Source organism: Sphaeramia orbicularis, chromosome 17 (assembly GCF_902148855.1).
Source record: "Sphaeramia orbicularis chromosome 17, fSphaOr1.1, whole genome shotgun sequence".
NCBI lineage: Eukaryota > Metazoa > Chordata > Actinopteri > Kurtiformes > Apogonidae > Sphaeramia > Sphaeramia orbicularis.
The window spans coordinates 32,451,019-32,475,743 of record NC_043973.1 but is presented as its reverse complement, the minus strand read 5'-3'; the positions used below and the strand labels follow the sequence as shown (position 1 = coordinate 32,475,743).

At 36.4% G+C, this 24,725-nt stretch overlaps 1 protein-coding gene and 1 long non-coding RNA gene across 2 annotated transcripts; both read left to right on the top strand.

Annotated features, from left to right (window-relative positions):
- Positions 1-1,635: 1,635 nt before the first annotated feature.
- Positions 1,636-20,507, top strand: LOC115437633 (palmdelphin-like). Its single transcript, XM_030160923.1, has 9 exons — positions 1,636-1,664; positions 10,772-10,828; positions 12,079-12,159; positions 14,582-14,709; positions 14,806-14,920; positions 15,008-15,032; positions 15,109-15,213; positions 17,954-18,114; positions 19,469-20,507. The coding sequence occupies exons 2-9, from the start codon at positions 10,784-10,786 to the stop codon at positions 20,477-20,479; spliced, it is 1,671 nt and encodes a 556-aa protein (XP_030016783.1). The 5' UTR covers positions 1,636-1,664; positions 10,772-10,783; the 3' UTR covers positions 20,480-20,507.
- On the top strand, positions 4,585-24,107 carry LOC115437636 (uncharacterized). The gene is made up of 3 exons (XR_003937959.1): positions 4,585-4,595; positions 6,829-6,833; positions 23,854-24,107. It is a non-coding gene; the product is annotated as an uncharacterized LOC115437636 (long non-coding RNA).
- The last annotated feature ends 618 nt before the right edge of the window (positions 24,108-24,725 follow it).

Genomic DNA, 24,725 nt, shown 5'->3' with positions numbered 1-24,725 from the left:
ACTCATTTCAGTTCAGGGGCCACATGCAGCCTAATATGATCTAAAATGGGCCGGACCAGTAAAACGATATAAATAATAGGATAAGAACTGATAAATAATGTCAACTCCAAAGTTTTCTCTATTTTTTTTTTAGAGAAAAAAGTCAAATTCCATGATGAAAATGTTTAAACCTATGACCCATACTTGAACATAACATGAACAAATATGACAAATAAACAAATACACCTAAGTTGATCATTTATACATGTGCATCCCAACTTAAAGATTTAGTAACAGGCAGAATATTGTTAAAATTCCACATACTTCTCTAAAGACATTTCAGATTGTTCATATTTGTTGAGGTTATTCATATTTTTTGTTAAAGGATAGTCCGTAAATGTAACTTTTTTTTTTTCAAATTTTACTTTTTTATATAGCAAAATAAAAAGGAAAATTTACAGTTTTCATTATTTATAGGTTTTTATGATAATATTTTACTAGTCTGATCCACTTTAGATTAAACTGACCTAAAATGATTTTAACATTCTTGGTTATTAATATCTTCAGTGTAATTTTTGCATTTGACAAATTCATCCTAGGGGCCAGATTAGACCCTTTGGCGGGCCAGATTTGGCCCCCGGGCCGCATGTTTGACATCTGTGGTCTAAACCAACAACAAAACGAATCAAAAGGTGCTAAATACTAAAGAATGAAAGTAACTACCATGAACGTCAAAAAATATATTCTAAATATCAAACAAACAAAAATACTAAATTAGCAAACAAAAAAGTAAATTTACTTTGAACAAAAACCGAAATAGACAAATAGCTTCTATAGGCAGTAAAAAAAAAAAATAAGAGAAAAAGTTTTTTGTTTTTTTTTTAAATTGTATTTCATAACCTCCATCTTCAGCTTCTTTATTATCTGCTGGTTTCAGAAGTAAACAGATATTTTAGAAACTACAAACAGTTCATCTCCCTTAAATGAAAATGTGATTAGGAAGTATTAATGTAATTGACTGAATTAATGCAGGGTGATATATTTAATTAAAGATGTTAAATTGGATTATATCCATTTTAGAGCTCAAAGTAAGTCCATAAAACAGAAAAATATGTTTTCTTTTCCATTAAGTAAGAGCAGAATGAAAACAAAAATGACAGGAATATAAATACATACAGTACATATGGTATTAATTCAATTATATGTTATTACTAAACTGAAACAGGACATTTATAAATAAGACCTTTGAGCTGAAGTTGTTCAAACATCTCCATGACAACCACATCTTGTTGAACCTAATTTTATAAGCTTTTTTTTTTTTTTTTTTTTTTTTTTTTTAACTTTATTAACATTTGCGTATACAGTACAACATTTTAAACAAACAACAAGATGTCAAAAGGGAAAATGCATTAGAACATACAAGTTTAAGAAAATAATGCATAGATTTAAAAATACAAAGCATAAAATAAGAGAAAAAGAAAAAAAACATACTTCTGCTTCCTGTTAAACAGAACACAGGCAGCCAATCACAGCACACGCTTTCCTGAAACCCTCCTCCTTTCTCTTACTATTGGCTGTCAATCAACTGTAAGACGTACGCTGGCTCCGCCCTCACGCACCTGCAGGCTGGTGGTGTGTGGTCCTGCAGGACAGAAACACGACAGTCTGTGACAGAGCAACACCAGGTAAGGACCAGAACCACTGCTGTGTTTGACCTGAGAATGACCTGGACCTGCATGAGATGAGAAATGAACTGGAGCTGTAACTTAAAAGGTTTTAGCAACGACTTTCATGTTTCATCTGCATGCACATTCTATTACTTAGAGCAGAAATAACACAGCAAGTGGAGTTTGTTTGTTTGTTTGTTTGTTTGTTTTTTTGACGAATAAGACAGAGAGAAAGAAAGAAATAAGTGCTAATATTTAGATGTTTTAGTGACAAGTTTGCTTATAAAAGGCTTTAGCTTAAATGGTCAGTATTCATTCATTTGCATTGTGTTAAACTAATTCAATAGTTTAAGGCAGTATTTCAGATGAAGCAATTTATGATCACATATAAATAATGATGCACAGTTTGTAGTGGAGCACATATCTGCAGACTGACAGAGAGGTGGGGATAATTCCTTAATTCTGTTTAAGCTTCAGTTTCTCCTATAGCTGCTGCTGCTTGTGTCAGTACAAGGTTAAACTGAGCATATATGCATGTGTACAGTGTGCAATGCACGCTCCCCAAGATCCAGCTCTGTATGCTGTGTTTTTACTATAGCAGATTTTACCCTGAAATAATGTGTGCCTCTATGAAACTTAAATCAACTGAACTCACTCAGTTCTATAGGATGTGGTTCAGTACTAATGTAATTGTGTTATGGTATTATGATAAGGTCAGTAGGTCATGAGTAAAGGCTGAACACAGTATCGGCTTCCTTTAGAATGTATGCAAAACACAAAACATGTAGTAATAATGTGAAATAATATGTAAAATAATGTGATATCTAAAATCAGCTGATTGCAGTGTGTGTTTTTGCATGCATTCCAAATATCAGTGTTGTAATTTGATCATTAAAATGCTTGGGCAGGATGTAGAAAAAGAACTGGGTAATATGGACAAAAAAATGTCATGTTAAGGAAGATTTATGATTTTCATCAATTGTTTTTTGGCAACATGAAATGAAGACGTAACATGATTAAATTACGCTGTCTTTGCCAAACTATATGCCATATACACCTTAAAAAAAACACATTCACAATTAACATAACACAAGAATTAAACATGTTGCATTGGAATTTTATTGAGCAGAGAAGGTTAGCAAATGAAGAATCTCAGTTTTGCAATTTAACCAAGGTTAATTTAATATATTGGAAATGAGGACATGAAATGAAGGACGCACAAAATACACAAGATATTCTGTAAAGTGAATTTTACTGAGTCGGTACAAGTAAATCAAGCTTTCGTGAAGCAACTTTATTATTTTAGGCCTATTTTTGATTTATTTGCACTGTTTATGAAAATGAGAAGCAACAACACAACAACCAAAGAAAATGCAAACAAGTAGCCTTACACAAAAAAAACCTTCATACCTTTATTTCCAGCATGCTTAAGCTTTTACTGTAACATGCCTTAGACACATGGGCACATATTACTGCACAGATTTAACACATTTGTGATGATAGTTTGATATATTAGAGATCAGCTGATAGTAGTTTGGAGCAGAAAAAAGCCGACATTTGACTAATGGACTGGTATCATTTGGGCCTTATCCTAAAAAAAAAAAAAAATTGCACTGAAAATACATAATGCATGTCAGAATTTAAGTTTTCATCTTATTAAAAAACTATATAACTGTTGAAATGAACATTAAAGTGAAAGTGATAAATATGAATATGAATCTCAGAATAGTTACTCAATAGCTGTGGAATAGTACAGCCAGATCAACTCTTGGCAGGTTGAGGAATTTGCCAGTATGTGCACCAAATTTTGCTAATACCAATACTTTGCAAATTGTTCTATCTACTCTCTAATATACTGTATATTCTGCAAATGTAAATATGTCCATTCTCCTTTATTTACTAAGAAGATTATCCCAGTACTTGTATAAATGTGTACAAACATATTGTCTTAGTCAGGAATGTGTAAAGGAGGCTAAAGCGTCTGAAAAGTGGACATTTTGGACGTGCAGAGGTATAAAATAAGTCCAGTTTGTAAAATTCCCTTGGCTGCATTAAAGATAAATATAGATACTTGTTAAAAAAGTTGATAGGAGGTCAGGTGGCCACAATACTTAGCAAATGTGGTCATGCTGGTCACTGACTAAAGCTGGCAAACAGATGGTTTACGCAGATTAACAGGCTCATGAGCAGATTAGCTCAGTTTACTCACTGCTGTACCGGCTGCTTATCTGACTGACTGACTGACAGGTGGAAATAATGTCAGCTTTGCTTTTAATTTCTACGATTAAAAAAAAAAAAAAAAAAAAAAAAAATCCATGACACTGATCGATTTGAGATAGGGAGCTTGTTATAGGTGGATGTGTTGTTTCCTTTTGGTCAGAGGTGGGGTGGTGGATGACTGGTTGTAAAAGCCGCCTCAGGCTGAAAAGCAGGATGTCTTATTTGAAGGAGTTAGGGCAGAATAATGTGTAGTCCCCGTCTGTGGCTCAGAGCTAACCTAATCCAGGACCCTTTTCTCTAAAGCAGCTGGTCGATAACACGAGGATAGTGTTTGTGATGGTGTAGCTGCAGGGCTAATGTTCATCCTGCATGCACTGACCTCACAGTGAGATGAGGCTTCAGGAAAATGATCACACCTTCTCACAGGACTGACATCAGAGGAGTATATGCTAGGGATGCACCCATACCACTGTTTTACAAGTACAAATACTTACATTTGAGTACTTGCCGATACCGAGTACTGATACAAGTACTTAATAATCCCATTCCAGTTGTTAGTTCCTTTTGTAAATGTACTTTATTGTCATTGTCATTAGTCTGACTGGAACAAAGTGCTGCTACTGACATTTAATGTGTTGGAATCAAGGTTCTAATAGTTTTGGATTTTTCATTATCGTTTATTTTATTTAGTTTTGACTTTTTTTTCTCTAATTCAGTTAGTTTTAATTAGTTTTTAGAGCAGGTTTGCTAGTTTTTATTAGTTTTCATTTTTTTCTAAATGCTTAGTTTTAGTATTAGTTTTAGTTTTGTTGTATCTTTTCTCTTCTTCTCTGTTGTATTCAAATAAATCAAAGTCAGGACTATGCTGCTTTCTCCCAACTTTAGTCTCCATGTTTCCAGGTAGAGTGGGAACCAGAAGATGACTCTAACAACAAATGACGAGAAGTGACGGACTGTGAAGTGTCGTATGGTGCCGCCAGCTAAAATTGCTAGAGCAAAATAAATTGATTTCGTATCAATCTGACATTGCCAAAAACGAAAACGAAGGGAATTTTATCCTTAATTTTTATCCGTTTTAGTTAGTTTTGCAAACACACAATGCAGTTTCAGTTAGTTATCGTTTTTTCTCTTAATTATAGTTTTTATTTATTTCAGTTAACGAAAATGTTTTTTCAATTCTAGTTTTCGTCATTTCGTTAGTTTTCGTTAACGATAATAACCTTGGTTGGAATGAGCGTTTCTCAATTAATCCACCAGGGGGCGCCGCTCTGAATTAACCATACTGGACAAATACCACGAAGAAGAGTAAAGTTTTTTGAGAAGAAGAAGAAGAAGAAAGTCAGTAATAACAAACATGGAGACGACAGAGGTAACACTAATGTGATACTAATGTTGCAGCGTTTTCTCTGGTGAAGTTTAAAAGTTTAGCTTCAGCAGGAAGAGAAAAGACAAATGAGCGATAAGTTTGGTTTTCAGTCACCGCTCCGTACTCCTGCTGGTATTCTCTGTGTGGGTACTCATCCTCCATCAGCTGGAAAACAGATGGAATGTACGCAGAGGACGGACAGAACGCTGCGTCTGTATCTGTCTGTGTCTGGAACGGTACTGTTAGTCAGCGTTACTTTTATCACCCTCATTTATTTGGTTCAATCTCCACACTCGTCACACTCCACACACAGTATTCCTCCTCCTCGTACCTGCTGCACTGAACTGGGAATGTCACACGGCCGTAGGTGGTATCGGTGCATTTGTATCGGATTACTTTTACGAGTACGAATACGAGTACACTCACTGAGTATCGGAGCCGATGCCTGATACTGGTATCGGTATCGGTGCATCCCTAGTATATGCCTTCAACAGCCACCTGGGATTTAAGTCAGAGTTTGACAAATGGTGACCTGGAAATAGAAGCAGTAAATGTGTGTGTTTCTGTCTAAAATTACCCTCCACCCCTTCAAGCTCTTTAGATGTGTCAGAACCCTGCTGTAAACACCCCTGACCCATAGCTTTAACAGAAAAAAACAATAAAACACAGCCTACATGGTCCTATACTCCGACAAACACATATTAACCCTTTCATGCACAAATTATGAGAACCTTAATCAAAATTTTTTCCTGAGTGTTTTTATTCCTCTTTAGGCATGAAAAAAAATAATGCGATTCAGAATTTTCTTATGAAAAATAAATAAATAAATAAAATAAAAAATAATTTTTAAATTTTTAAAAATACATAAAAAAATCATAATGAAAATAAAAAAATTCTTAGGAACCTATTTTTCATGAAGTTGCAAAAATGTCCACTTAGCTGGACGCCACACATTTAATTTTTGATGTACAGAAACGTGTATTTACTGATAAATAGTGTGAAAACTATGGGAAGGGCTTGTGATTCTGGGGGTTTATGCTCAGGAGAGATTAATGTTATCAGTTCATGTCAGAAAAGATATGTAGTGTCTTAAAACTTTAATAAAGATATGTGTAAAAACAACAACAAGGAAAGGAACAATAAAATCCATGAATATACAAGAGAACAGCTGTAGAATAGCTGTCCACTGGAGTGACCACTGTGCATGAAAGGGTTAACTTATAAACATAAAGCTAGGAATACAGTGAACAGTGGTTACAGTGTATGTTTGTATACTTTAAAGCATTTAATCAGAATAGAACTGTTTTGTTTTGACTTGGACGACGTGGTTCCACCTGCTGGGATGCATTTATTTTGTAACAGAAGAGGGAGGTTTTTACAGCTATGTTTTGCTTCTTGTCTTGTTACCTCCCACGAAGGGTAAACATGAGGAGAAATAAACAAGTAGATTGAGTTTCCGTGGTCATGAGGCACTAATATTTTTCCAAAGAGAGGTGAAAACCTTATTTTGTAAAAAAAAAAAAAAAAAAAAGAGGTAGCGCATTTAGCGGTGCATGGAGAAGGATTACAGCTACTGGGGAAATAATTCAAATTAAGGTCCAGTATATTTTTTTGTATTATTATTAGGGGTGTGTATTGGCAAGAATCTGGCGATACGATACAAATCACAATACTAGGATCACGATACGATATATCACTGTTAAAATGGCAATTTTTTGTTTGTTTCTTTTTTTTTATGACTATTTCCTTGAAGAACTGAATTACACCAGAAATCTGCATAAATACTAAACACATTTTTATTTGATCAGAACAGGATCTAATGCTATATCACAAAATTTTCCTGTGTTCAAACTGAAATTCTGTTTTACAGACATTACAGTTTCAGATCCTGTTCAAATGTTCATAGTCTATTAGTTCATAACTAAGATAATATTTTTACCTCCGCCAAGGAGGTTATGTTTTTGCCAGGGTTTGTTTGTTTGTCTGTCTGTTTGTTTGTCTGTCTGTTAGTGTGCAACATAACTCAAAAAGTTATGGACAGATTTTAATGAAATTTTCAGGGTTTGTTGGAAATGGGATAAGGAAGAAATGATTAAATTTTGGTGGTGATCGGGGGTGGGGGGGCCCACGGGGGGGGCCACTGATCAGCCTTGGTGGAGGTCTGCGCTCTCCGAGTGCTTCTAGTTTTTTGTGTGATCCCAACAAAGGAACTGACATTATTTAGTATCAGTGTTAAATAATAATAAAATATAAACAAAAAGAAAACAAAATAAATAAATTAACCTCTACAGTATTTACATTTGAATAAATACCTAAAAATATCGATACAGTACTTTTTAATATCGATACAGTATTGTGAAATGAAATATTGTGATATATTGCAGAACCGATATTTTTTTACAGCCCTAATTATTATTCTGAGAGAATTCTTTCTGACTTTAATCTCAGTCTTAGGTCAAAATGTGAAATTCTGAGAATTAATGAAAGAATGAGTTTCAGTCAAAAGGAATATTTATGTCAGATTTATCAGATCTGCTTCAGAACACTGTCTGCACATTAGCCTACAATACATTCACTTTTCACTCCCATTCACAGTGTCTTTCTATGTTAACAAAGACAATGAAAACTGCTCTAGATATTCAGTAATAGTGTGTTTTTGATGTACAAAAGTCATACATTTAATATATGAAGGTTCTGAAGACTGTCAGGAATTACGTATTATATTTAATTTTTTAAACAAATCGTAACATATTAATAATCTGCTGTGAAAAAAATCCATGACCATTGAACTCAGTGTCCGTCCTCTGGTGTATCCCGCTCAGAGGAGGCCAGTAGGGCATAAAGACTCCCCCAGCAGGCTGAACACCCACTGACCTACTGGATATAAATAAAAGATCTGACCCAGTGGTGCAGAAAAAGGCAGTGATATATTTGTGAAGAGGAAGTAACAGATCTATTCCATGTTCCAAGAGACGCAGCAGCTGTCACCATCAGTTCAGAGACATTTTATTTCTGTGGCTTCATTAAAAGTGATTAAAGCATAAACTGAGATAAACACAATGATTAGTACACACATAAGTAAACCTTAAATGCTGTTGTTTCAATGAGTCAGAATGACAGAAGCAAATTCAGAAGATCCAAAGGAATGTCCAGAATCATCAAAACACTGATTGGCACTGTGTGGCAGACGGCCAGTCTGAGATGGAAGACGACACACACACACACACACACACACACACACACACACACACACATACAGACACACAAAAACACACAGACACACAACCACAGACACACACAGTCCAACAGCAGCTGTTAAAGCAGGGTCTTGTAAATCAGTCGTTCCTGTCAGACAGTTGTCTCTCAGTTTCTTTGATTGACAAAGTGAGGACAAACAGCTAATGTTGAGGTAGCAACAGAAGGAGTAAACGGATATGAAGACAAACATGGCAACAGAGTGGACAAGATGGGAAATATGGACTGGAGGAGGATTATTTCTGGTCTGGTGGAGGTTAGATTTAGGTGTCCTCCTGGGGATCCTGGGGATTTGGAAGCAAAGTGCAAATGATGTTTTAGGTGGTTCATTGTTAACAAACAATAAATAGATAAATAGATACATTCTTGACAGTTTCCACATGCCATGTCCTGGATGTGTTTCATTATGTTGCTGAAACATCCACTTTTGACCTCGACAGAACAGAGCATGTGCAGAAGGGATCATGCGGGTTTGGAGAATGGAACAATACTCTGCAGAGTTTAATGACTTCACAGCGATTCTCAATGCAATATATTACAAATACATGGGTGTCCAAAAAACCTGTTTCCACCACAGTATTTATCTACTTAATATGTAAACTGTGCAGCCATTTCTGGTGTAGTATATGTTATTTTGTATTTGCAGTAAATTATGTTGCTTTGCTTGTTCTGTTTTCTCTTTTTCATACTTAAATTGTGATAATAGAGATTTTTTCACAGTATGAGGGTTGAATTTAATGTTCACCTAATGCTCTTTTGGTATAAGGCCATATATGGATTATATTTACCCCACCCCTGAAGGGGAGGCAAGGGGTGTTGTTTTTGGCTCAGTTTGTTTCTTTCTTTGTTTGAGTCTTAACACTCTAGCAGCAAAATTATTGGGTGAATTCATACCAAATTTGGTTTATAGATTGCCAGTGACCCAGAATAGATGTCATTGCATTTTGGGAAAACTGGGTCAAAGTTAAAATTTCTTTAGGAATTTTTTAAAGCTTTATTTTTACCCATTTACTTATAATGGGCAAAATCTTACATGTCTGTAGCAGCAAAACTATTGGTTGAATTCATACCAAATTGACTTTATAGATTGCCAGTGACCCAGAATGGATCTCATTACATTTTGGGAACAGTAGGTCAAAGTTCACATTTTTTATGAAGTTTTAAAATCTTCCCGTTTACTTATAACGGGCGAAAAATGTGCGAAGGGCAGGGTTTGTTGTGCCTGGCACCATTTGTTGCCTCCACCAGGAGGTATTGTGATCACTTTGCTTTGTGTGTTTGTGTTTGTTTGTGTGTTTGTTTGTGTTTGTTTGTTTGTTTGTGTTTGTTTGTTTGTTAGCAACTTTATGGGAAAACTATTCCCCCCATCTTTCCCAAATCTTCCCCACAGATAGGCCTAGGCCCTGGGACCAACCCATTAAATTTTGGGCCAAGTAGGCCAAAGTTCAAGGTCACAGTAAGGTCACAAAATGTACAATTTTCCATCTGTCATCATTGACATCATTGACATTGACTGTCATCATCTTCAATTTTCGAAAATTCATAAAAATTCAAAATGTCTCCAATTAGCCTCCAATTTGATCCACCTGTAGCTTAGAACAATCTCTTGTATCTGGAACTAAATTGTCCACATCCACTGTGGAATGTGGACTCTGTGGACATTTACGTTTTACATTGAAAATCCCATTTACCACACATTTAAAATTAGAACTCAACAAATATTGATTGGAATTGAATCTAATTGGACAGACACATGACTGGTACCAAGCTGCAACTTTTTCTGCTTCTATGGAACAACCTGGAAACTGTTGAATTTAAACATAAATAGTCGATCCACACATGCACACTGTTCGGGGTGCTTGGTGGAGGTTTGCGTTCTCTGAACACTTGTTTTTAATGTAGACTCTTTTGTTGACTCTTCTGCTCACTACCTAAACTTAAAGTCATCCCTCAGCCACCTGGTACAACTTTACTGGTTGAGAACTAATACAGTTAGAAGGTCCAAAGGGTTGAATTAAATGCATGATCAGATACATCAACCAACCTTTGTTCATAATAACAGCCAAAGAAGCACAAATGGAATATGAAAAAGATTTGGCTTAGGTTTTCTTTATAATCTCATAACTTGGCGCTGCACTCTGCTGCGTTCCCTTTATGTCACACTGTGTTCAAGCTGTCACTGTGGGAGTGTAGTTTGGTTCAGTTATCCTTATCGTCAGCTCGTCCTATTATGTGCATCCTTTTCTAAAGTGTCTGACATGTTTCTGTGTCTGTTCCTGTCTAGTCCTGAGGTGGAATGGAGGAGTCAGAGCTGCTGAAGGAGAGGCTGCAGGCCATCACTGTAAGGCTGACAGATATGACCATCTACTGGATGTGCACTGCAATGGAGTATTAGAAAAAAATAGTACAGAGTAAATACTGGGTAGAATACTGGACTAATAATCATAATCATTATTTCTTTCAAGTTTAAAAGCTGATTTTTGGTCCTCAGTGAAAATTGAAGAAGTTATGCAGTTATTTATGGGTTAAAACATTTGTCATTTTAGAGCAGGGGTGTCAAACTCATTTTCTTTCAGGGGCCACATTCAGCCCAATTTAATCTGAAGTGGGCCGGACCAGTAAAATAACAGCATAATAGGCAATAGATAATGACAACTCCACACTGTTTTAGTGCAAAAAATAACATTCAATTATGGCAATATTTACATTTACAAACTATCCAAACAAAAAGGATGTGAATAACCTGAAAAAAATGAAATTTGTTAAGAAATATAAGTACAATTTTATCAATATTCTGCCTCGACTTATCATTTATAGGCTACATGTGTATTACAGATCAGATCTACAAAGGCACAAAACATTTAATAACAGGCAGAATATTGTTAAATTGCACTTAATTTTCTTCAGACATTTCAGGTTGTTCATATTTGTTCAGGTTATTCACATTTTATTGTTAAAGGATAGTTTGTTAATGTAAACATTTTCATAATTTAGTGGGGTTTTTTGCACTAAATCAAAGAAAAAAAAAAAAAGATGTTGTCATTATTTATAGGTTGTTATGATATTATTTTTGAGTTCGATGCCCTAACTTGCACTTTGCAAATTCATCCCGTGGGCCAGATTGGACCCTTTAGCGGGCCGGTTTTGGCTCCCGGGCCCCATGTTTAACACCTGTGGATTAGCGCATTTCAGACATTTATGACTAGAACATTCATAACAAAATGGTAAAATAGAGTTCAAAGTCAGAACACTAATGAGTAATTTAAGTAAAACAACAAAACACTGAAACATCTTAGTAAGATAGTAAATTTAGTAATAGTTTTAGTGAGTTATAACATTTCATAAATAATAAAACATAAAGACAAAATATATGCAATGATCGTCATAGTCAAAGAAAATTATTAAGGTATAATATACAAATGATATTGCAGTATTATTTAAAATTATCTCACAATAATTCTCATTAGCAGTTTATTGCACAGCTCTAAATGTGCATGATTAAAACTCCTTTTGATTAACTGTATATCTTGCTGACCTGTATCCTTTATTTTACTGGACTATAATAACTGGTGAATCTGTCGGACATTTTAGGAGAAGCATCGCATTCAGGAGGACATTCGACAGAAGAAGCAGGAACTGGATCAAGAGAAACTCCAGCTACAGCATTTAAAGGTGAATTATTTCATACACGTCATAAAGCAGTCATATATGATCATCAGCAGGAGCAGATTCTGTAGAGTGTAAAACATTTCAATGTACAACTGTTATAATAATTAGCGCTCATACTTTGTAGGAGCCTTATAATAATCACCCATCTGTTTGTTCATCTGTTTACAAATCTTAGGATTATTATCCCAGACAAACACATGGCGTGGCATGTAGCTCATGTAGCCTCAAGTATTTCAATGGAAGTAGCACATAAGTGTGGATCCATCAGACCTACATCCAGATCCAAAACATATGGGACTTTAATCAGATGGAATAAGTTACATACATATTTAGGATTCAGAAATACACTTTGACTGGGGTGTGGGGCCCTGCCATGGCTCGTTCCTTCTGCTTCTGCCCCATGGAACCTTATTTGGAAAAAAAAAATGGAATTGCAGTGACTGGTAATTTCAATTTCAGTTTATTTATTTGAACGGGACATTGAGCATTAATGAACATCCATGTTTTCACATTAATGTAAACACTCCAGATTTTTTTTTTTTTTGATCAAGATCTTTTTATTGAAGTTTTCTCAATATAATACAAGTGCAGAGCTGAATGGTCATTAAAGAAATCTTAAGTAAGCATTAGTATAAATTAAACGCAGAACACCATAGAAAAAAAAACAAAACAAACAAAAAAAACCCCAAAAAAAAACAAAAACAAAAAAGCAAAACAGAGCAAATAACAAACTGTACATAAAATAGTCCCTCCTCAGTCATTGCCAGTGCACTAGAAATAATAAAGGATCACTATCATGACAGAAACCTGCACTAGGAGTAAGTACAGAGTGGAATGTTTTTAGGAAGGAACCCCACACTTTCTGGAATTTCCCATTTGATTGCTGAAGTGAGTATTTTATTTTCTCCAGTCTTAAGCAGGACAGAATGGCTTAAGACTCCAGATTTTAGCCAAAGGCTAGTTTCCATCTGTTGTCCCACAGAAGATGTTCCATAAAAAACAGTTTTTTAAAATGAACATCCCACAAAACCTCACAGCGGCCATACTGGTAGTAATACCTGAAGGTCTGGATAGAAGGCAGATAAATACCTCTTGAATATATTATTCTAAAGTCTATAACCATCAGATGAATGAAACCAGAACCTCCCTCATACAAAACATGGATTCAAAAAGTCTAGGATATTTACCAAATGGAGCAGATCACATTCTCACTAAGGCTTCAGAACACCACCTTTACTAAAAGATGGGAACCTATGCTACCTTTATCACTGCAATAATAATATTTATTAGTGATACAAAACCTCCTGTTGTATATCAAAATGCTGTCATCCTGCTTCTGACTAGGAATCTCTCACCTTATATTCTGGAATGGACATTATCTATTTATTTGCTCACTTTTTCCAGGGAACCAGTAATACTGACAGTTTTTCTTCAACAACAGAATTAAACGAAGCCATGAGAGTTGACGTAAACAGTTTCTACAGGTGTCTGTACTTTTGATAATTATTTAACCCTTTCATGCACAGTGGTCACTCCAGTGGGCAGTTATTCTACAGCTGTTCTCTTGTATATTCATGGGTTTTATTGTTTTACTTGCATATCAACCAACACAGTGGACACTTATGCAACACCCCATACATTAAATTTCATACCATTACTGTTCCTGTTCTTGCTAAACCTGATCTGCACTAACATATTTGAATTTAAATCAATTGCTAATTGTTATTAGACAGTAATTTAAATTTCTTTTGAAACAAGAAGTTGTTATTTTTCGTTGCATATTATCTGAGTGAGTAATAACTAGTATTTTAGTATGTTAAAATGTGAGGAAACATCAGATTCACAGCATAAAAAATTATTTTATTTCATAGTTTTCACACAGTATGTCAGTAAATACATGTTTCTTTGCTTCAAAAATGAAATGTATGGTGTCCAGCTGAGTGGACATTTTTGTCACGCCATGAAAAATAGGTTCATAAAAAAATTTCAATCACATTGTTTTTTTCATGCCCAAAGAGGAATAAAAACATTCAGAAAAAAAAAAATCTTATTTAATCATAATTTTAATCATAGTTCATGCATGAAAGGGTTAAAGACCCTTTGCGTAAAAGCAGTGTTTGAACAGACTTTGAAACAATATTTGAACATTATTGTGTCTCAGGAACTCATAGTAATGGCAACTATGCAAATTAACAAAGGCAGTAAACAAAATCAACAGACCATCATAACCCTTAAAACTATTTGTCTTTCCTTTAGAAAATATTGAAACGTTCTAAAACTGATGAAGGGAAAAGAGTAAAGATAAGAAAACAAACTGTTCTGTTGTTGATGAACACAAAAATGAAAAAGAGTAGATTATAGATGACAATACCACTGATATTATGATATGAAACTTGTCTTTTTTTTTTTTTTTTTTTTTTTATAGAAAAAGTCCTTGAGAGAGCAGTGGCTGCTGCAGGACACAGCTTCCCACAATGCAACGGGCTACCCACAAAAACAGGGCGTTTTGTCTGACCAACAGCAGACCAGAGTGCTGCTGCTCAGCATCCACCGGTACAAACATGACAAAATACACCACACACAAACGTGCACATCCCAGCATGACCTGCTGCATATGTCGCTAACCTGTATCTGACCTTTGACCTTTAGTATAGAGAAACAAATAGAGTCTCTGGAGAGAGAGGAGTCCATGATTTCAACCAACGAGAGCTTCATCCTCAACAGACTAAAAGCTGTGGAGAAAAGTGCAGAGGAAATCATTAAGGTGCACTCACATATACACACATATACACGGTGGAAGTTTAGTGTTTGCATTTTGTTGGTCTTTAACTTCTTTTTGTCTGTCTTTCAGGAGGCACAGGACAGTTTTGTTCCTAGTAAGTTGTGACATTTTTGGATATTGCATCCTAAAGAAAACATGAGCACTTCTTAACACAGTGTTTGTGTTTTTAGTTTGTCCTCCAGAGCCATTACAGGTCAACATGGTGATCCCTGATGTCCCAGAATCCTTCTCTCCACCAGCTAGTATACACACTGAGCCCAGCACGCCAAGAAAGAGTGAGATTTTTTTTAATTTTAAGTACTCCTCAATTGTAGGCTAGTGGATAGTGTCTGTAATACTGTAGCTATAACTCACTATCCATTGTAAAAGGCATCACTGAGTTTGGATTAACTTATATTTGTGCCTCAAATGTCAGTTCTGATGTCTAAAGTTAAATTGTATTCGGTAATAATATGGAGTCAGTGTGTTATGTACAATAGATGACTCTCAGTTTGTGCTCAGTTTAGTGCTCAGGCAAGATTACGGCATAAAAACTGAACAATGAGCTGCCTGGATGGGGCAGCAGCAAAACAGGTTTGAACCACCGAAAACACAGGTGTCAAACATGTGGCCCGGGGGCCAAATCTGGCCCACCAAAGGGTCCAATCCGGCCCGCGGGATGAATTTGTGAAATGCAAAAATTACACTTTAGACATTAACAATCACTGGTGTCAAAATCATTTTAATTCAGGTTCCACATACAGACACATACAGTCCAATTAGATTTGAAGTGGGTCAGACCAGTTAAAATATTATCATAATAATCTATAAGTAATGACAGCCCCAGATTTTCTTAGTTTTTTTGGTGTAAAAAAGTGAAATTACATGAAAATGTTTACATTACCAAACTATACTTTTACAAAAAATGTGAATAACCTGAACAAATATGAACAAACGGAAATGTCTTAAGAAAAGTAAATGCAATTTTACCAATATTCTGTCTGTTACTAAATGTTTTGTGTGATTGTAACGCACATGTGTAAATGATAAACTGATAAACGAGGCATAATATTGTTAAAATTGCATTTGTTTTTCTAAAGACAATTCAAGTTGTTCACGTTATTCAGATTTTTAAGGAAACTTTGTAGATGTAAACCTCATCATAATTTAATTTTACTTTTTTCACTGTTATTATTTGACGGGTTCGGCCCACTGGAGATCAAATTGGGCTGAATGTGGAACTGAACTCAAATGAGTTTGACCCCCTGACCTAAAATATCATATCAGCTTCAGTATACGCTGTAACTGTCAGCACTTTCTAACAGAGAACTGAAGCCTCTACAGTTGTGCTCATAAGTGCACATACCCTGGCAAAATGTGTAAAATGTGTAAAATGTGTACCTTTCTTTAGTGAAACAAGAGTGATCAGGCAAAACAAATGTTTTATTTTAAATGGGATTCAAACTAAACTACGAGGCATCTAAAAAAGCACATAACAGAGTAAAATGGACAATATTTTGCAAATTTTGCTAAGCTATGTAAACTAATGAACACAACTGTATAGTGCATTCTGCAAAGCCACAAGACTTTAGGTCAGGGGTGTCAAACTCATTTTCATTCACGGGCCACATTCAGCTAAATTTGATCTGCAGTGGGCCGAACCAGTGAAATAATAAACATAATAATATATAAAAAATGTCAACACTAAACATTTCTCTGTCTTAGAGCAAAAAAAGTAAATTTACATTGTGAAAAGGTTTACATCTACAAACTATCCTTTCAAAAGATGTGAATAACATGAACAAACTGAAAAAATAAGTGTAATTTTAACAATATTCTGCCTCAGTTTATCATTTCCACATGTACATTAGAACTTACAGATCACAGTGGATCTACAAACACACAAAACATTTAATAACAGACAGAATATTGGTAAAATTGAAAAAGAAAAAAAAACTCTTAAGGCATTTCAGGTTATTCACATTTTCTGCAAAATTACACTTTGTTTTAGTGTAAATACATGAAAATATTTACATTTACAAAGAGAAACATTTGAAATTGTCATTATTTCTATGTTATTATGATAGTATTTTACTGGTCCTGCCCACTTGAGATTGAATTGTTCTGAATGTGGAACCTGAACTAAAAGGATTGTTAATTTCTTAGTGTAATTTTTGCATTTCACAAATTCCTCCCAAGGGCTGGACTGGACCCTTTGACGGGCCGGATTTGGCCCCTGAGCCGCATGTTTGTCACCTGTGTGTTAGGTGTATTTTCTTTTGTATCGGATTGATATAATAAGGAAAAAAGAGCTCAGGCCAAAGAATAAAACCTGAGCCAATTCAGTTACAACTCATTCTTAATATATGATATACAGTGTACCAGGTGAGCCAATGGGGCACCCAAAGCCACCAAATTCTGTTGTCAGTTTACCTCATAGAACGCAGGAGCAACGGTCAACTACTGCTTTGATCAATTATAGAGCAAAATGCACAAATAAACACCAACAAACTAGTCAAAACAGTGGTAGACCAGCTACGTCCATGTTCTGTGAGATAAAATACTGCCAACTTTTGGCTTTTAAGACAGTGATATAACAGCCTGATGTCCAACTAAAGCCATGAGATGGATTCTAAATATAGCAGTTAGTTAAAGTGATACTGATTATTTATAGGTGTCAAAATAGGTGTCTGCTTCTTCAAACTGGGGCCATACGAACTGTCATCTGCTGTATTTAACACGCTAGCAATGGACGAGAACCTCATTTCATAACTCTACACAGCCACGAATGTGACCTAGAGACACCAATATTGTTCATATGTTTGGATCACAACATACTATATTGAGCATATTGACAACAAAACTGTGAATACTTTGGCAAAAGGATTTTGAGGTATTTCATGTCAACATTGTTACTGTTTTCTCATAAAATACTACTGAATTGCATCTTGTTCATTCAGAGCTTGAGTCAGTCTGACAGAAACCATGTTCACCAGTATTAACATAAGATGCTTCTGTGTTTTTCTTCTGTCTCAGCTCTGTTTGCCATGGAGATAAATGTAACCAAAAACCTGCTGACGGGGGAGAGCACTGTCCTTTCTACTGCACCTGTCCCTGCAGAAGAATTAAACCAACATTCAGGGCTCAAGGTTTATGACGATGGCAGGAAGTGTGTTTATGCCCTACACGCACAAGAGGTACAACCAGTACTGTGTTTGGGTTTGATGAACTGTAGATGGAAGGCAGGAAGTGATTTTTATTTACATGGGAATCACCATCAGAAACTCACAATAACACACCATGGATTTTCCTCCATTTCATCCATTTGTTATTTCACTTCTTTGACTCTCAACGAACTCTACTTTTAGTTAAAATTTGTTCTTAACCCTTTCATGCATAGTGGTCACTCCAGTGGACAGTTCTTCTACAGCTGTTCCATTATTTATTCATGGGTTTTGTTGTTTTAGTTCCATATCAGCCAACACAGTGGACTCTTAAGCATCATCCCAAACACTGCAATTCATACAATCTCTGTAACTTTGCTGCTTTTAGTAAACCTGATCTGCACTAACATAATAATAATAATGGATTGGATTTATATAGCGCCTTTCTAGACACCCAAAGCGCTTTACATTGTTGACCCATTATTCATTCGCTCTCACATTCTCCCTCTGGTGGTGGTAAACTACATCTGTAACCACAGCTGCCCTGGGGAAGACTGACAGAAGCGTGGCTGCCATATTGCGCCTACGGCCCCTCTGACCACCACCAAACATTCATACACCAGTGTGGGTGAAGTGTCTTGCCCAAGGACACAACGGACTGACTAGGACAGAGCGGGATTCGAACCGCCAACCCTTCGGTTACTGGACGACCCGCTCTACCAACTGAGCCACGACCGTGCTAATTGCTAATTGTTATTAGACTGTAATTAACCAACATTTTTTTTTTTTTTTTTTTGCATATCCTCCTGCATTGCAAAGGACATTCCATTAAAAAAATCAATCAATAAATAAAAAATTTTTTAAAAATGTATCTGAAAAAACTGTTGCATTATGCAGTTTCCAATCAAGACAAATTTTTAATGTAAAAAAGCTAAAACTGTTAATTTCCTGGGTCTCAGGAGGATTTTAGATCCATGAAATGAGTAATAACTAATATTAAAGTACGATAAAATGTGACAGAACAGTAGCAATTTAGCAATTAGCGGCATTAAAACTGTTTTTATTTCATAGTTTTCACACAGTATATCTCTTTCTGATGATTTTTAAATAAATGTTTCTTTGCTTCAAAACTTAAATGCATGGTGTCCAGCTGAGTGGACATTTTTGTAATTCCACAAAAAATAGATTCATTAAAAAAAAAAAAAAAGTAATTGCATTATTTTTTTCATGCCTTAAGAGGAATAAAAACACTAAAGAAAAAAATATTGACTAAAGTTCTATAATTCATGCATGAAAGGGTTAAACTAATGTACTTTAGCTTCCACTGTAGTTCAGCATTTGACAGTATCTTTTAATTGTCTTCTTCTTCTGCTTTTTCGTTTTCCAGGGGTCACATGACCGAAGGAACGTGTCTGAGCTGTCCGCCAACGAGGTAGAACAGCTGCTAAAAAGCGCCTCAGAACTTCGCCAAGTAAAACACCAAAACTACCAACGAACCAACAACGGCTCAAATAACGGCCACTGTTTCTACAACCACCAAAAGGACAGACGTCAGGTGGAGTCACGTGATCTCAGAAACCCAGGAAGGCGTTTTAGTCTTAGAGAAAACAGAGAAGAGGAAAACTGGCAGAGGAATCCTTTGGGAGGGAGTTTCTGTGATCATTACAGTCAACAGAGGACAGAGGAGAGAAATAACCAAAGTAATTATCACTTCCCAAACCACAGAGGAGACGGCCATCACAATGATCAGCTGTACACTTCATACCAGCAGAGAAACCACCAGAGTGTTCAGGAAGATCGTCATAACCTCAGCAGCCGCTCCTTTAGAGGCAGCGTTTCAATGAATGGAGTCAGAGCCAATGGCTGCCCTCCTCCCAGGTCACATGACCAAGAGGCAGTGTCAGCCTACCAACCACAACTCACCTACACTCCAGACAAATATATTCCTCTCAGTGATTATGTCACTGTGGACGAGGAAGACCTTTACTGTTATAATCCACCTTCCCACCGACACAATAACCCACCCAGTGCCCTCAGGTGTGACCGAGTCCCCTCCCCCCTCTACAGAGACGACACCCCTTACACCATCCTCAACGCCTTGGAAACCACCGAGCCAATCACAGCCATCTTCATGGGCTTCCAGACCACGCAGGATGACAGCAGTCAGGGGCAGGGGTTTGACGGATCCCTGAAGGCGGAGCTGGTCATCATCGAAGACAACGAAAGCTACAATGAAGACAAGAGCGTAACGGAGAAGAAGAACCATCAGACGGGTGGTTTGGCCAATGGGAGCGTGGGGCGAGTGGAGGGAGCTGGAGACAGACGGACAGAGAGGCATGTGGGACCAGGTATCAAAAAGATCCAGAAGAAACATAAAGCCTGCTGTCGTGTGTGTTAGCTGGTCTGACTGATGCATGTTGAATGACCTGTGGTGTCCATCTGCTTAACACTAACACTAACTGGGTCATTCCATGGCAATTCAACCAGTGGTCCCCACATGACCCTTAGAAAATTCTGAAAAAATTCACACTTGTTCACCTACCAGATAAACGAACACTTCCAAAATGTTAATGTCATATCTGTAATAGTTTAGGAGATACAGCCCTTTGAAAATTAATGTTTTTTGTGTTTTTTTTTTTAATTTTGCAAATTTGCTTTTGGGCCAACTTTGAGGAGCTATATCTCCTTAGGTATTCCATCCACACTGCTGAAACGGACTGTCTTTGCTGAAATCCCCCTGAAAAGACCATATTTGGCATCCAAATAATTGTAGGTGCCTTCATGTTTGGTCCATGAGGCCTTGAAATCAGGCCAAAAGGTTTATTCTTCAAATGTCCTCTCTCTTCAGGCTTGCACTGTGACAGAATGGATGAATGTACAGACCGAATTTGGTTTTTTTGCATGGATTCTTATGGTCAAGATGCAACAATATACTGCAAAAAGACCACATTTACATGAAAAGTGTTGCTGTGAGGCAATGAATAAAATGGGTCGATTTCAGTTTTTCACAAAAATACTCTTTATTTGAGCACCCAAATTACCATGTGGCCAGTTAATGAACATTTTGAAATTTTTACCACGTCTTCATATATGGCTCAAGATGTTGTGCACAGAATTTTAGCTTTGGGATAGAACTGGTTCTATTTTGAATATATTCTTTACTGCATGACTATATTGTCTTCAAATTGTATCCAAACGTAGGTGTAAATGTCATTTTTAACAGTATAATGGCATTGGTTATTGCACAAGTTATGATAATACTTGAGATATTTGAACTAGGGTGTGGAACTGCAGGATGGTTCTGACAGAATAATTCTAGATTTCCCAGAACTGGCTCAGGTTGATGCCTGTAGTAGAGACTTCTCGGGAATTGGATGGAGCTGGTCAGCTGACCTAGTTTCACCAGGGTCAATGACATAAATGTAGCTAAGATTTCCCAGAATCACCATTTTTCAGTAAGCCTGTTTGTCTTGATAATGTCTTTCTGTGACATTCATCCTTTCAGATCAATCCAACAACACATTTTTCCTCCGTGATGAATAAGTTTGTTCAGGATTATGAATAGAATTCCCAAAATTAGGCTGGACAGCATCATAAAAATTCTAGGAAATCTGAGCTCCATTTATGTCATTGACCCTGGTGAAATTGAGTATCTAAGGACATAGAGCTCCTCAAAGTTGGCCCAAAAGCAAATCTGCAAAATAAAAAAAAACAACATTAATTTTCAAAGGGCTGTATCTCCTAAACTATTACAGGTATGACATTAAAATTTTGAATGTGCTCGTTTATCTGGTAGGTGAACAAGTGTGAATTTTTCAGAATTTTCTGAGGGGGTCATGTGGGGCACTTTCTGAAATCTGGTTGATTTGGGATGGAATGACCCGACTGTTGTTGAACCACTTAACAGCTGCTCCTGTCAATCATAAAGGCTCCGTGAGTTCGATGTAGTGGCATCCAGCGGTGACATCAGAAGAAATGCAAAAAGCCCTCGTTCGAGCCAGTGTTTTTTTCCATCTGCCCTTTTTCGTTAAAGGGTTATATTTAGTGACATCCCATTTAAGAACACACTCATGGCTTCAAAAACCCCGTCCCCACAGACTGTATCATACACTGGATAAAGTGTGAAGCTCATTGTTCACCCATTTGTATCACAGTATCATCAGGTTTTCTCCTTCATACGTCTCAGACATTGTTCACAATAACACTGTGTCTTATAATCCGCATGTACTGTGTCAGCTGATAGTTTACATCATAGCTCTGTTAGCGTAGCCACAGATAAACTAGAAATCACCTCTGTTTTCTGTCCGGTTTGTGTTGTCAGTAGCTGCACTAAAGATCGGTTTGGAATCGTCCAAACATGGTCAGAAATATCAGTTTAGTCTGAACTGTGGGTCAACAGATGGCAACTTAGCAAAGATAATAACATCCTGGAATAACTTTATACCTTCATAAGCTTCAGAATCAAAGTCTGTAGAAGAAACGCTGCCATTTCAGCACTAAACTCCATTCTTTTCATTTAGATCTGTGTCCAGTGGTGAAAACAGTAACAGTGCATCTATCTTTTATCATTTTATCAGTTTCTGTGATTCTCCTCCCTCTAGTGGTCACATACACTCACAGTGACATGTCAACACATAACAGATCGAGTTCATGGATCTGTAATACGATACACTGACACCTTTGACGGAACGTCAGAGCTCTTTATTCTAAACCCTCTAATGATCCTTTTAGGCTATGTTCAGACTACAAGCAAATGTGGCCCAAATCTGATTTTTTGCCCATATGTGACCTGTATCTGATCTGTTACAGACAGTTTGAACAACACAAATCCGACCCAGGCTACTTTCATGTGTGGTCCTAAATCTGATACATATCTGATATTTTGCATTGCGACTTCTGTCTGAATGGCCAGGTCGCATTTATCCGACCTGTACATCAACATCACAATTCTGCGTCTCAGGAGGAGAAGTGACGGGAAAAACATACTAATTTCTGTAACACAGTGTGTGCCTGCATGGTCAGGTATTACATCAGGACCTCTTTTGTGCATGTGGGTCACTTCAGGGTCACATTCAGTTCATACTTAAAACTGATAGAAGTCACATTTAATGTGTAATATGAATGAGCGCACAGAAAATTTCACCAAAAAATCCAAATTGTGTATTAAGACCTGCTGTCTGAACGTAGCCTGAGATGTTCTTTTAATCTTTAAAAGTATAAATAGTGCATATAGGTCCTATAATATCTCTGGTCTTTGTTCTGCATATGTTTCAGCTGGATGCTACCCTCTCTGTAGTTGGGCAATTTTTTTTTAAAAACATTTTTTATTTCTCAGTTTTTAACAGTACAATACAATCTCCTCAGGTTGAGGAGCAGGAAAAAAGCAAAAGAACAGAAAAACAAACAGATGAAAAGAACAGCCTGTGTTGGTGTCAGAATATTAAGGTCCCTTAATAGATGCATTTGTCTCTGAATGTCAGCCATTTCCCCCAGTTTTTCTTTTAACTTCAGTTTATGTCAGATGTTCCATGACAAGTCTATCATCTATGATTGAAATCCATTGTTTAGAAGACGGAGCATCAGTCTGAAGCCAGTTCTTTGTTATGGCCTTCTTCATGTCCACCAGGAGGATCTGGACAAGATATCTGTCTTCTTTATGCACTGATTCTTCCAAATGTCCCAGATACAGAACAAGACAATAATTTGGGATTGCGTATCCCAACACATCACAGAGAGCTGAGTGAATTTTCCTCCAGAAGGGTAGTTGGGCAGTTTTACTGAAAACAGGACTTAAATATTCAGATAAATCACTCCAGTGAAAACCTAAGTATGAAAACTACATTGCTCTCCTTCAGTTAGATCCCCCTAAATCTGAACACAATTTTCCTTTATGTTCTTGACTCAACACTGGTGTGTTCCTTGTAAATGAACATTTTTAATGGACATGATACATTAATGATTGACAAGTAGTTTTTTCAGTTTCCTGAATCACTATAATCTAGAAACTGAATCATGACACAATATATAATGCAGTGTTTTTCAACCTTGGGGTCGGGACCCCACGTGGGGTCGCCTGGAATTCAAATGGGGTTGCCTGAAATTTCTAGTAATTGATAAAAATAAAAAAAATGAAAAGCTTACTAATAAAAAGCATATGGTGAGTTGACAGAGACAATCCCAATCCATAACAGACATGACAAACTGAAGCTGAAACTGAAGCACTGTGGTTCTGTTTATCTGTCAAATGTTCATTGTGGTCAGTTTCAGATGCTGCAGCTCTTTCATAATTCATAGTTTGAGTTCTTGTTTGTTCAGTATTAATTATCAGCCTTGTAAATCACAGCTGGACTGACTGTACGTATCCTGACCAAGGAAAATCAAATTCTCACTTCGTGCAGTAATCTACACCTGGCTAAATGTCATCTAAAATGAACGGTTATTTGCAACATAGTATAGCAAATTATTACATGATCAAAAACAAATCAATTTCAGAAAAAAAAAAAAAAAAAAAACGTTTTTGTTTTGAACGTCTGGGGTCACCAGAAATTTTTGACGTTAAAATAGGGTCATGAGCCAAAAAAGGTTGGGAACCACTGATATAATGCATACTACTCCTGGTCCCCTTTGTTGTATTGATAAAATAA

Coding starts and splice junctions, on each gene's coding strand:
- LOC115437633 (XM_030160923.1), top strand. CDS start 10,784: ATGGAGGAGTCAGAGCTGCTGAAGGAGAGGCTGCAGGCCATCACT. Junction 10,829..12,078: donor AGAGGCTGCAGGCCATCACT/GTAAGGCTGACA, acceptor CGGACATTTTAG/GAGAAGCATCGCATTCAGGA. Junction 15,033..15,108: donor ACAGGACAGTTTTGTTCCTA/GTAAGTTGTGAC, acceptor TTGTGTTTTTAG/TTTGTCCTCCAGAGCCATTA.